The following is a 13,699-nucleotide window of genomic DNA, read 5'->3' as shown; positions in this document are numbered from 1 at the left end:
TATCCATGTATTAAGTGGGGGTACATTCCTTAATAATTGTAAGAATGAAATATAATTCGGACCAAGAATATTATTTGATTGAGAGAATGACATTAGGATGAAGATTGTTTTGTTAAGAGTGTTGCCGATCTTGTGTGAGTCACGGTTTACATGTTTGTGTCTTGGGTGTTATTGCATTTTTTTGACCTGCCAAGCTAAAACGTTTCCCTCTCTAGGCCATGGGAGATGAGATCAGCCAAAGCTCCCTCAAAGCTTTTCGGATGTAGGATACATGCTAGGTGATGGATGTTTAATGTAGGTCCAGTGTAGCCTGATCCATGCCCCATTTTCAGGATATTCGCACAAGATAAATTTACTTACAGCGAATCTAAATGGAACTCACTTACATAATATCATTCTGGAAATATGGAATCGCTGGATGCTGTCTGCTCCGCCAAGAAGTCTGGCCCCACTAAAATATGCTGAACTCGTCCCAGTACAATTTTCAGACACCGGGACACATTCAGCAGCGCTTGCATGGTGTCTGCTTTTGTTCTGAGCAGCAACATGCAGGCAGCGAGGGGCTTTGTTGTTGTAAATTCCAGCTGGGCACAAAACAAAGTCTGAAATTGAGGAGTTATCATGCCTCCTTTTGTTTGAGTAGCTTGGCTGGTAGCTATCTGGAGCTTGACACCTAGATGTGAACTCACGGTAGGGGAAGCAAAAGTACACAGCTTGTTGTTACTTCACAAGTACTTAAGAGAGGCATGCTTTTGACTTTGGTCAGTCCCTGTATATAAGAGATATGCATGCACTGTGAGAATGTCAGATGTGTTGGTCTGTCCCAGTATTTACATAAAGCACAATTTAAACACCACTATTTTGTTTATTTCTTTTAGAGCACCACTCATCCCAATGCAGGTCATAGTCATAGTTCTTTCCAACGCATGCACACATTATTTGTTGACACTAAATATTACAAGGGTGTAAATCAATGTACATGATGTGTTACAGGAGACAGTGAGGTTTACAAGGTGTAGGAGTCACATGTCTTTTGATCACTGTGCTATGTTAGAAGGATTACTATTTATGAACTGCAAGTATCAAAAAGCGGTAACACCTTTAGCAAGCTACATAAAATAAAAATCTGCCATCTGCATGTTACATGATGAGCTTTGCAGGAGACACATAAACCCTCAATGCTACTTTGATTCAAAACTGGGATTAGTCCAAACACAGATCTATCCTGCAACTGCGTTAACCTCATGAGATATCTTTCCATTATTAATATTTCCTGAGACTTACTGGGCACACAGATCTCTACAGCAGCGGACTTTACCCCATACAATATTTTAAAATGCAGACTTTGCAGCCAATTAAGCATAACAGGTTGACTACTATGTTTCACCTAGTTGCCATTTTTTTTGTGGCAGAGTTTTAATAGAGAATAAATTTATAAATTGAAGTCCAGATTTTATGCTGAGGTTGCCTTACTTCTTTTTCACAATTCAGACCCAAAATCATATTTGTTAAATCTCATAATGCGCCTTAATGTACTCATGATATACCCAGTGGCAGTCGCCACAAAAGTAAAGGATGGGGGGAGGGTGGGGAGGGAAGGGGAATCATTTTAATTAAAAAACCTTACCTTTCGCCGATGTCGACAGATGTCTCTGGTTCTCTGCTCCCGGCAGTCACTACAAAAGCATAGGCTCCCCTCCCAATCAAGATGCTGCTCTCATGCTATACCTAGCAGGAGATCAGCACCTTGACTGGTCTGAGTGGCCTGATCTGCCACCCACACAGTGCATGGGAGTCTGTGCTGTTTCTCCAACAGCTGGTTTGGAGAAATAGAAGTGCACGTGTCAGTTTGGCCAGCCTAAGACGGCTGGCAAAACTGACATACGCTTTTTACTGTGCCCATCACTTCTCCCCTGCCATGGCTCGGACCCGCCCGTGGCACACAACACTGGTATTGGCCCATTCAGTCGAAGAAAAATAAAAAAAAGCATATTGTTCTATTATCATTTTATTTTTCTGTGGCTGACAGTGGGGTGATACTCCTCCACCATTACAGAGGAGCCGCCCCTGGATTGACCTGCTAAACATGTGTGAGGTGTTAAGATTTGATGTCACTTCTTGTGCTGAAACTTCTGGGAGCTCCTGGGTTGTGATGTTACTTCCTGTGGTGTCACTTCCTGTTATGCTGCGTGTGATGTCACACATCATCATGGCATGCGCTGTGATTTCACATGCCATGATGTCACTTTCATATTGCCTAGCTTGGTTAGTCTCCCCCTCTTATGTTTTTTAGGTCATGCCCTGGTTGTCAGTGATTCTCCCATTTGAGATGCCTCATAGTTCTGTATTCACAAATACTGCCCTGAAGTAACCCCTGCACCCTTGCGATCTGACATACATGCCAAAAAAGCGCTTCAACACCCCATCAGGGGTAACAAGCACTATATAAATGCAAACCTTTTGCTTTCTTCTAGCCCTCCGCTATCCTTCTCAATCCAAATATCTGACTAACCTATCCGCCATTCAAATTACTTTCATATTTCACCATAATAATTCAACGCTAATCCTTTATGGGTTCTGGAGTAGCGTGCTACTCGCCGAAAAAGTGCTTTGACGCCTCGTCAGGGGTAGTAAGCGCTATTTAAATGCTATTACAATGCAATGCATGTCGTACACTTTTAAAACTGTGCCATATACGACCGAACAGATTACAAAAAGTACACCTTTTCGAATGTGAAGGACAAATAAGCACAATTTAGATATTGAATACCAGTCGCAGCTCGCAACACTCACAGTTTGGGAAGGCAGGGGGATCGCGCAGGCGTTACCACAGGATGGGGACAGGGCGTGTTAAAATAAAATAAGAAAACCTAACTGACCGGGTCCTGCACCGCCTCTGATCCTGGGCCGGGTCCCGCGTTCTGAGTTTTCATGAACAGAAACAGGAACAGGCATGCTACCGCCCCTCCTGTAAGCCAATCACAACGCTGCAATGGCAGCATTGTGATTGGTGCACAGTCCCGGGCAGCGCTCAACCAGGCACCTGTAGTGAAGCCATTTTCTGAAAATGTAGAGTGCGCACGACTGCTTTAGTCGGCCCCAGGGCCGACCAAACAAAGTACTCCGGGTGGTGCAAGCCACTCCTCCCCAACCGCCTGCCCTCAACCAGGCATACTCTCTCCCAAGCAGGCACACCCCTGTCTTCTGCTTTCTCGTAGCGCACAAAGCAGAAACATAAAAAGGTATTAAAAATACCATTTTATGGTGAAGCTATCCGTTATTGGTACTGGGGTAGAGAATGCTTAATGAGCCGGCGGAGTCCGAGCGTATGTTATGTGGCCCTCCCCCCGTCGTTCTCTAGTGGGAGTTCTGGGACAGATTTCTTTCCTCGCTCCCTATATCACTGGTGAATATTTTTCTTTGCTTCTTCATTCTTTTTTCTCTCTCTACTTCTCTTTTCTTCCTAAATTTCGGTTTTTTTGGGGCGACAGACACTCTGCTGGGGGGGGGGGGGGCAGGCCATAGCCTCTGCATGTGTGTAGGGTGGGGGGTTACATTTAGTTTTTGTTAGTTTCTATGGTGCCTATGTATGATCTTCTTTTATAATTTTTTCTTTTCTTCCGTTCTGGGTCTGTGACAGGGGTTTAGTTGGGAGTGGGTAGCGATGGGAGTGGTACGTAAATGCGAACTGCTTTTCCTGTTGATATGTACAGTACTGCCAAGTTGACGGGGTGGCTTTCACTACTGTTGTTTCTTCTTGATGCTGCCTGCCCATGTTGTGATGTTAATGTGCGGACTCAGTTCTCCTTGATTTTACTCTTTACTGATTTATTTTAGACTGAAAAATTTAAAAAAACTTTAACCTTCAATGCTCCTTCTCCCTAGCGACACGATTCCGTTCAGTGTAACTGCTGTTAATTGTTGCTATAGTGCCTGATGACGCTGGGGAACCGTATTGCTTGCTCCTGTGCTTAACAGTATCGTGGCCGGCCTGACGGTTGTAGGCCCGTATTTGTTTCAATTTTCATGCACAATAAAGGTTTTCAAAAAAAAAAAAAAAATACCATTTTATGTTTCTGCTTCTCGCACTGCAAGAAAGCAGTCGGGCGGCGCTCCTCCGCCCTAATGGAGGAGCCATATCTGTGTACGTTCTTCTGGTCCCAGTGTCTTATGCCAGAGACAGCCACCTTCCTCCTATCTACAATAGTCACTACGTGTCGTCACAGCCGATTAGACATGCCTGCTCAAGCTGACCTTGGCCAGGGCCCGGGTTTGCGCTAGCAGTGACCGTGCAGTGCAGTGTCACCGACAACAAACCCGTGGATCAGAGAACATAATTTTTCACTCATGGAGCATTGTGCTGGATGAGACGTGCCTTCAATTACTGTTACTACTTAAACCGTCACGTTCCGTGACAAAGAATCGTTAGCTCGAAGCCAAACTATTGAACTACACCGACCTCCCTATAAAGCGACAGGTCTGAAACAATGAAGCCATTGTGAATTCAGTTTTATTGATGACATTTACTACAAACAGAAAGGAACATGAAACAGGTGTATAGTCAGCAGGAAAGTATTGTGTCTGGGAGAGAGTATCGCCAATGGTACAAAAGGATATTGCAAGTCCCAGAGAAGATCCGGGACCCTCGAGAGCCCGTGAGTACCATTATTGGACATGGAGCTCCTAGATGAATTTCAATATTGATATTAATGGAGCCTAAAGGGATATTCTTGGCCATTTAATTTGTGTTTAAAAATGTTTACCTCATTTTTACCCCAGGTAGGTTTATCCTTGCTATGTGTGACACCTTCAGTCCGCCCTGGCTTTGTAGACCACATCACTGTGCATGAGGGGATCTTTGAGCCCATACTTCATGTTAAAAGGAAATCAATTTGTCCCAGAATGCTCCGCGCTGCAGGCTAAACAGACAGGACCTCTTATGAGCTGAAACTCAGTTTTCGTCTTCTTTTCAAGAAGTGCTTCATCAGTAGCCCCAAGCTGTTCTGAAAAATCAAATTAGATTTTTACCTTGAACGAGTGGTTTCCTGCTGATTTACGTAGGCCACGTAATAGAGCCTGAATTCCTAATGTAATGAGGAAAACTGGGGCACGGAAGCCCGAACACGGTCTCTGCACTGGAAAAAGAGAGTATTTTCATAAATTGTGACCAGCTCACAGAAACGATTTTAGGGATGCCCCACACCACAGTTCCCTTTCACCAACAGAAGGCCAGTGTGGTGCGGTGACATCACCTTACCCTCTGTAATAGCTTATTACAAGCAGTTGGGTGCATTACTTTCTTATTCCACGTGTTCTCACATCAAGATGTTCCTGTATATAGAAAATAAATAAAGGGAGATTAGAGCTATTGTATTCTCGCCCATTTATTATAGGCCCATATCATGGCCGATATTATGCAATATTGGGTGTCAAAACATACATGTGATAAACAACGTACATCACTAGTTGCTTGTCATAAGCTATATTACAAGTTAATACTGAATGTCCGGCTGGTCAATTCCACATTTGTCCTTCAAAATATACATTCCGGTGTATTACATGGTTTCATGTAATATAAGGTTGCTTTTGCTAACTGAGTACAGTAAACAACTTACCCCAAACTGGATACATTAAAAGGATAGCACACATCATCTTAAGAGTATCATGCCGTTATAAAGGCACTTGTCCTTTGGTCCTCATGCTAGTTAGAAATAAAGTTAGTATGTCACCAGTAGCAACTCTACATGCATAATACAAATATCACCCTCTTTTCTTACCTGTGCCCACTTGACTTTATTGCCCTTCCCAATGGCTATGTCTACCAACAAAGTCCCAGACGACGCAATGAAATAACTTGATTCTTTGTTTTAAACATATTAATTTGTCTTTGTCTGAATTTTATCCTGCAACATGATCTCTCTTTTAATATGAAATTGTATTATTAAATGTTGCTTTTATGGTTTTCCAATGTGTAAAGCCGAATAAAGAAATTATTATTACTTATTACTTATTACCAACAAAGTCATCTGGATGATTATGAATGTATAGAAGAGGCACACTGATTTTGTACCGGTATAGGGGAATGAGGGTATCAAAACTCACACTTTCATAACTACTGAGACATATATTCTGGGTTCTGCCACTGTGTATATATATATTTCCGTTTCTCCACTTTTCACCAGAACTGCCAAACTGAGGGCTGGTGCTTCATCATTGCACGAGAGCGGAAACTCGTGTATATTGCACAACAACTAATAAGAAGGGTTTGGAGCACTCTGGGTTATTTTAAAATATTTATTGTCATCTCCCCTGCAAGTGGGTACATATATGTGTATGTAATGTGTGTGTGTGTGTGTGACACTCATAAATTCACATAAAACTTAAAAAAAGTTTTATCGATCCAATATGTTTTTATTAATACTATTTGTACACTTTTTATGAGGTAAGTGGGTCATGGATATGACTGAGAATACTAAATTTTGAAAAATACTTAAATAATATGTAAGTTGTTCTTCGTTTTTCACAAGGAGGACGTTTATGCTTGTTTAACACACGTGCAAATAGTTCACAGGAACCACATGTTTGTGGCTGCTAGGCTAAGCCTGTCATTGTTTACACTTTCCCACAGAACCCCGAACATAGGTCGACCAACGTTGTTTACCAGGCCCATCATGTGAGCAGGAGCAAAAGAGGGCAGATTGTTGGCACACGGGCAGGGTTCCGAGGCTGCACTGTTTGGCTCACAGGTACGTGTTATACATTTGTGTGTTTACTGGGCTATTTAAAATGTGTTTAGGACCCTTCAAAGTTTGTGATCAGTGCAAAGACATTTTATGATATTTTAAGGACTAGCGTGTTGATTGCAGCCTGGGGCAGTGAAGCGTGAAAACGTATGAAAAGTGTCCATTCATAATCAAGATCGCTAGCGGTGCCACTCATTGGCTGTGATGACTTCACATAATACGTCTTTTGAATAGATATGTGGTGAGCAGTGAAGTCTCAGTCCTCAGATGGTTGTTTTATTGTGGATCGTCTTCAGGTTTCTTTCATTTGTTCAATGTAGTTCGCAGTGGCATCTACAGGGAGTGGGACACGGGCGGGCGTTCATGCATATAATATATTTAAAAAAATACAAGCACAAATAATACTTATTAAAAAAAATACTTTCCATACACGAATATGACGTCCTCTGGTCCAGATCTCTTCTTTCTCTAGAACTCGAACTGAATGCAGCAACTCCCTTGACCAATCTTGTGCTGCTGTAACCAGCTTGAAAGCAGCACTAGGATTGGTGGGAGCGACCTGTTTCGGCGCTCTACAGTGCTCTGGAGGCTTTGGCATGCTCTAACCAGCTTTCTTAAGACAGCTAGATCAGAGATGTTTAAGGAGCGCATGTGTGGCTGTCCGTCGCCAAAAAAACAGTGAGCAGCCAGCCCACCTTCCTCCCTGCTGCTAGCACTCAGCACCACCCACGCCCCTCTCCTGACTCTGTTCTTGACGGGGGAATGAAGAATAAAATGGTAATAAATTGCCATTTTATTTTTCTCTTCTGGGGCTTTGGGGGGGATTTAAGTGGGGCGATGCTCCTCCGCTCCAATCAGGAGCCGCCGCTGAGTTTGAGATGCTTCAGGTTGGAATGATGTAAAACTACAAAGATGGCGTCGACCATGGACTTTCGTTTCCACTCTATTAACTGATGTAAACAAAGTTAGTCATGAAAGAGGGGTGAATGTAACACTCTGCCTTTTATGTTGGGCAACTGAAACACACCACGACCTGCCACAGTGGTATAAAAAGACACTGCATGGTCAGAGGGATGCTACACACATACTGTCACCCTGTAACACTGAACCGACGGGGTACTTATGAAAACCTCAACACAAATATAACCTTTGGTTGCCTTTTATCTTTTACAATGTGCCTTTCTTTGGCACACAAAGCAGTAATTAAACCATTAGTGTCCATACTTATGTTCAGTTCTGCTCCTCTACGTGGAGCTATTGAAGCAACATGGATGTTGCGCTGTGAAAATACGTATGCTATACTCACAGCTGCAACTTAGATGTTGGGGTTGGAAAGGATTTTAGATAGCAAATGTGGTGTGCGGTGAATTTTTGTTGATGGGGAATGCATTTCTCTACTTCACGTCACAGTGAACCTTATAGACCAGGGGTCTCCAAACTGGTCCTGGAGGGCCGGATCCATGCCAGATTTTTAAATTACTACATGTATCTCAATGGGGATATCCAAAAAATCTGGCATGGATCAGGCCCTCCAGGATTGGTTTGGAGACCCCTGTTATAGACCTACCATAACATGTAGAGGTCTTTGCAGACTCAACATTACTCATACTCACCTAGGAAGCATGGACAGATCGAGATGGGGAGCTTCAAGTCCATTGTCTCAGTGCCCAACCTGTCCTTGCATCTTGAAGTTTGTAACCAAGAACTGAATAAAGTAATACATTCCATTTTTTATGTGTCTTGTAAAATGCATTCCTGCTTCAGATGCTAACCAATTAACTAGATGATAAAGTAATTGCCCTTTGTTTTCTACAGGTCTTTCGGGTGCTGGTAAGACCACGCTAGGTTTTGCTATGGAAGAGTACCTGGTGACCCATGCCATTCCATGCTACTCTCTCGATGGAGACAATATTCGCCATGGCTTGAACAAAAATCTGGGCTTTTCGGATAATGACCGAGAGGAAAACATCCGCCGTATTGCTGAAGTGGCGAGGCTGTTTGCTGAAGCCGGTCTTGTTTGCATCACTAGTTTCATATCCCCATTTGCAAAGGTAAAAACAGACAAGCATACTTAGAAAATGTATATGTTCTCATTTATGTGGCATATTACACAGCCTGTGACCTTCTCTAGGCACTAGATTTGATACCTGAGAAATTCTCCAATTCAGAGTAATGTGGGTGCTAGCTACTTGCAGGGCCACTGGAATTATGCAGCAGGAAAGGGCCAAATTATGCCGCGGGTTGACTAAATTATGCAGCAAGAAGAAGCAATTTTATGTGGTTGAATGCAACACAGTCTGTAACAGTACTATTTAATTATATTGTCATTATTGCACTTGTTTATACTATTTAGGCATATGTTTCACTTCATTAGTATCAGATGAACTTCTAAAGAAAGCAACAATCAACAGAACTGTGACAAGTCAACCTTTGCAAAGAGCCTTCCACTGTGCTGCAACACGTTGCTGCATTTTTAGTAACTTTTGATCTGTGTGAACTAGAATTTCTTTGTAAAAATCTGCAAATTATGCATCAGAGGATGGATTATGTGGCAAATGCGTAAAAACCAGGGGCGGCTGGTGACATTTGAAAGTGGTGGGCGTAAAAGTTCGAGAGGAGTGCCCTATGGCGAGGGAGCGTAGCGAACGAGACTGACAGTTGTAAGAGGCACATGGAGCTTCGGTCTCAAGTAGCTCCTTCTCTGCCCCTCAAAGCTCCTGGTGATGGAAGACTATGCAAAAGTTAGTGGAGAGGGATAACCAACAGAAAGGTAAAGGTAAATCATGCTGACAGCAGCTGTAACAGAAAAGGCACAGTATGGTGGAGGAATCCATGCAAAAATGTAGTTTCATGTGATAAGGCACAGTATAGTGATGAAGACCATGCTTAAGGCAGCTGTGAGGGATACAGCACAGTATAGGCTCCCTCTCTCTCCTGTCCCTTCTCTGTCTGCAGCCCCCGGGTTTCGCAGGTCAACCATCGCCTGCTGTGCCTCTGAATGTACTAATGTTTGCCAACCATAGATTACAGTCAGGGATGCCACAATTCCAGAAAAAAACATAAATGGCCAAATCTGCATGGTAAAGAATGGAAACAAAGTCAATAGGTCTGGCTTCTGTATACTTGAATGAGCTTTACCTAGATTCAGTAACAGGGAGCACATCAGCAGACAAAGCTCTGCCAACAGCAAGGACCAGTGCAAGCAGATGCCATTGTGCAAGCTTCTCTCACTCTCTCTCATGCAAACACATTCACCCATAAACATACAACAGGTATAGCATATTCTTCCCTGATAAACTCACACTACCTGTGCTTAAAAACGGCTGTGTCCATTCAGCGCGCACAGATCAGCACGTTGAGGCCTTCATATGGAAATGTGTGAGAAAGCCCGGTCTCGGAGCGCTGGAAGATGAAACATTCTGAGATAATGATCGTAAATGATCATATATAGAAACTGTTCTTGGATCAGTTTGGAACATCCAGTGTTTCTCGTGATGTTCGTGCAGGTTTCAGAAAGAGACTGAAGAGCACGAGGTAGGGAATACAGAACATAAAATTGAAGCTGGCTGCTATTTCGGAAGACAGTAATAATAATAATATTTTTATAAAGCCTAACTAATCATTCACCTGCTGCCAAACGCAGGACAGGCCATTTATTTTCATTTCGGAAAGGCAGAGTTAGAAAATAAAAGTGTAAACCCGAGACCATAAAACTGGTGCTAATACAGTCCTTCTGCTCGGTTTGAAAGAATCCAGTCAGAGTCAAGGTGCATTTTGATTTAGCACTCGCAGTTCTCAGAGGAATGTACTTGAGGCCCTTCTTTCTTCTTGAAGATATATTGGCAGAAATATGGTTTCGCAGCAGCAGTCACAGGCGGCCATGCCTCACGCTACAATACTCGCCGGGAAGGGGGGTGTCGGGGATCGCGCGGGGAGATTAAAAATAACACCATCATAAACAAAAATAAACTTACCGGATCCGCACTGCCTCTGCTAGTGGTCCTGGTCCGACTCCCGCATTGGCGCCTTGGAAAATACCACCTGCTCTAGTCTCTGCCAATCCAGACGCTGCTCCAGCAGCAGCGCCAGGATTGGGTTGAGCAGTAATGCGCATGCTGTGTTTAGGGTTTAACTTTTTTGCGACGAGCCCGAGCATGCGCACTAGGCTGCTCATTAGAAGAGTGGCATGAAACAACCCTCGCTCTTCTAATGAGCAGCCTAGTGTGCGCATGCTCAGGGCTGGTGCAAAATGTTTAAGCCCTAAGCACCATGCGCACTCCTGCTGTGCGCTTCCCGACCACCTGTTGTGTTGTTATGGTGGAAGTCACGTCAATCAAACACTTGCAGCTGAACTGCTGTAGAGCTGTTCCGCCCCGTTTCTTAGACGACTGCCTCCATCGGCCTGGGACTGGATACATGGATTGCATAGTGGTGAGTCAGAGAGAGAGTCAGAGTTAGACGTGTGACGGGAACGCTCGGTGGGGCAACGCCCATTCGCCCTAATGGACGGACCGCGCCTGGTAAAAACCATAAGTATGCAGAAAATGGCGCTGCTGCAAAATTGTATAATTCCAGTGGCCCTGGCTGCTTGCCGGGATTTGCGAGTGAATTTCACTGCAGTGAAACATGGACAAGTAATTTTACCCCGTCCATACACATTTGAAGGAGGAAGATTACTCGGTTACTGGTACACAGCCTTCTCCTTTTGGTGTATCTGCACACCTTAGATTCGGTCACATAGGATGAGTTAGTGACCGCCTTGTAATACTAGACATGCAAGCTTGAAGCAAACTCACATATTCACCTCCAGCTAATACAATGCCTTCTATGACCCAAACTAATGGTGTTGGTTTCTTGGTAAATGGCTTGCCTGAAGGCAACATTCTGCCCCACCTGGCAGTGGCCGGGCTTGGCTTTTGAAAGGCCATTATGTAGCAGACCGAGGTAACCACGGTGAGTATATAGCAGTACTCTCTTATTCTTTAATAATGCAAAGGGGCCACATTCCAGAGGATGTGTTGCTTAACCCTTTCGCTGCTGATGACGAGCTCAGCTCGTCATCACCCACGGGTGTCGTGTGCTGATGACGAGGTGAGCTCGTCATGGAAACAGCAAAATGGCAATTTGCAGCACAGGGCAAAAATCCCCGCAGCAGCCATGTGGTTAAAAAGCCATTCGATGATGCAGCACCAACTATGTGTGTAGACAAGGTCATACCTTAATCCTAGATCACCTCCAGATTCTTATTTTTTGAATTCCAGGATTCCCCTCCACTCCCCCCCCCCCCAAAACAAATGGGAAAAATTGTGCTATAAAAAGGGTTCGACCTGAAAATAGTATCACCTATTGGTTAAATCAAGAGGAGGGCATTATCTGACATTCAGGTCTCAACTCTGCCAAGGCACTTAGATGTGACTTGGAATACAAGGCTGATGATACTTGCACAAAAGTGTGAGTATTGTTGGAATAGCAATTACACATAATCCAAAAACTCAGACTGGATGTAATGGGTAAATATTAATGGGAACAGAGGAAATATATGTGGGATGCCACATGTTAACAGAGAACCCCAAAATAGGAAGGCACTAGATATAAACTGGTGGTAAGATCAGGCAACAATGGAGTAAATCAACGTGTAGCATTGTTGACCAATCAATTGTAATTCTGGCTGAGAGTACAGATGCCAAAACACTGGTGCCAGGAGGTCAAAAGTCAAATTTGTGACAGTGTTAACGGCGCAATGAATCAGACTCTGTGTTGCCTTAAGCCAACGTTCTAGGGTGTTATTCACTTTCTTTTATAGGGTGAAGAGCAGTGATTATGGCATGAGAACCGATTTAGAAGTTGGCAACAAACCTCACCTCATGATTAAGAGTTTTTGTTTTAACAACAATAAGAATTTGATTTGTTACATGGATTCCACAAGGAGCTAGATTTGAACTACAAATCTCCCAGACAAATTGAACCATCTTTCGACCCCAATTTCCCCTTATTGCATATGTATAGCACACAACTCACCCCTAGAACTGAAGTAGCAGCTGTATGGGCGACCAAGAGTCTGAGCGAGGGAAGAGCCAGGTCTTCATTTTCTTGCTGAATTTTGGAACTGAGGAGGAGGCTCTGATGTCAGAGGCAGGAAACTCTAGGTCTTAGAAGTGAGGTAGGAGAAAGCACAACTGCTGGAGCTGGTTCTGCATATGCAAGTTATGTGTGCGAATAGGAGTCCGGCTGAGAGGAGGTGTCTCGTAGGTTTGTGGAAGTTTGTACAGTTGTTGAGATGCATGGGGCCAATCTTGTTTAAAGCGCTGTATGTGTGTGTGAGGAGTTTGAAGAGTGGTTGTTTGTGGCAGTGGAGCTTTTTGAGGTACAGGGTGATGTGAGTGTGGGGTGGGAGGTTGAGGGTGAGCCTGGCCGCTGAGTTTTGCATGGTCTGGAGCCTTCTGGTCAGTTGAGCATTGATTCCGACATATAATGGGTGTTGAGCAGTCCAGCTTGTGGGTGATGTGGATGTGGGTGATGGTGCTGCAAGTGTTAATGGGAAGCCGTTTGAAGATCTTCTTGAGCATCTGGAGTGTGTGGAAGCAGAAAACTGAGACTGTGTTCACTTGGCCTTGTTGAGTTGTTTATTGATTACTATTCCTAGGTTTTTAGTGTGGGTTGCCGGGAGGGTGTGAAACTGAGTTTGGCAGGCAACCAGTGGTCGTATTATTGAAAGGGCGACATGGAGCACTTTTAAACAGGTGCACCAGTTGCAAACGGGGACAGTGAGCACCCTCTCATGATAGCACTGGCACTATATGTGTGGCGGTGCTATCAATATTACAGAATGGGATGCACAAGCATCTGCAGCCCATTCTGTAATACCATTATGCCCTGTGGACACACAAAAAGGGCGCAATGTATAATACTCTTCCTGGTAGCATCCCAGAGTGAGGTGTTTTTGTCGAAGAGTACTG

General features: G+C 43.9%; 1 protein-coding gene across 2 annotated transcripts in view; it reads left to right on the top strand.

Moving 5' to 3' along the window:
• Positions 1–13,699, top strand: part of PAPSS2 (3'-phosphoadenosine 5'-phosphosulfate synthase 2) — a 196,663-nt gene that overhangs the window by 78,269 nt on the left and 104,695 nt on the right. For both annotated transcript variants that reach the window (XM_086921959.1, XM_086921957.1), the window contains exons 2-3: positions 6,629–6,746; positions 8,559–8,794. In XM_086921959.1, coding sequence (XP_086778085.1) covers positions 6,629–6,746; positions 8,559–8,794 — 354 coding nt within the window. The remainder of the gene's footprint in view (positions 1–6,628; positions 6,747–8,558; positions 8,795–13,699) is intronic.

This window comes from Lissotriton vulgaris, chromosome 5, assembly GCF_964263255.1.
Source record: "Lissotriton vulgaris chromosome 5, aLisVul1.2, whole genome shotgun sequence".
NCBI lineage: Eukaryota > Metazoa > Chordata > Amphibia > Caudata > Salamandridae > Lissotriton > Lissotriton vulgaris.
This window is presented reverse-complemented; position numbering and strand designations above follow the sequence as displayed.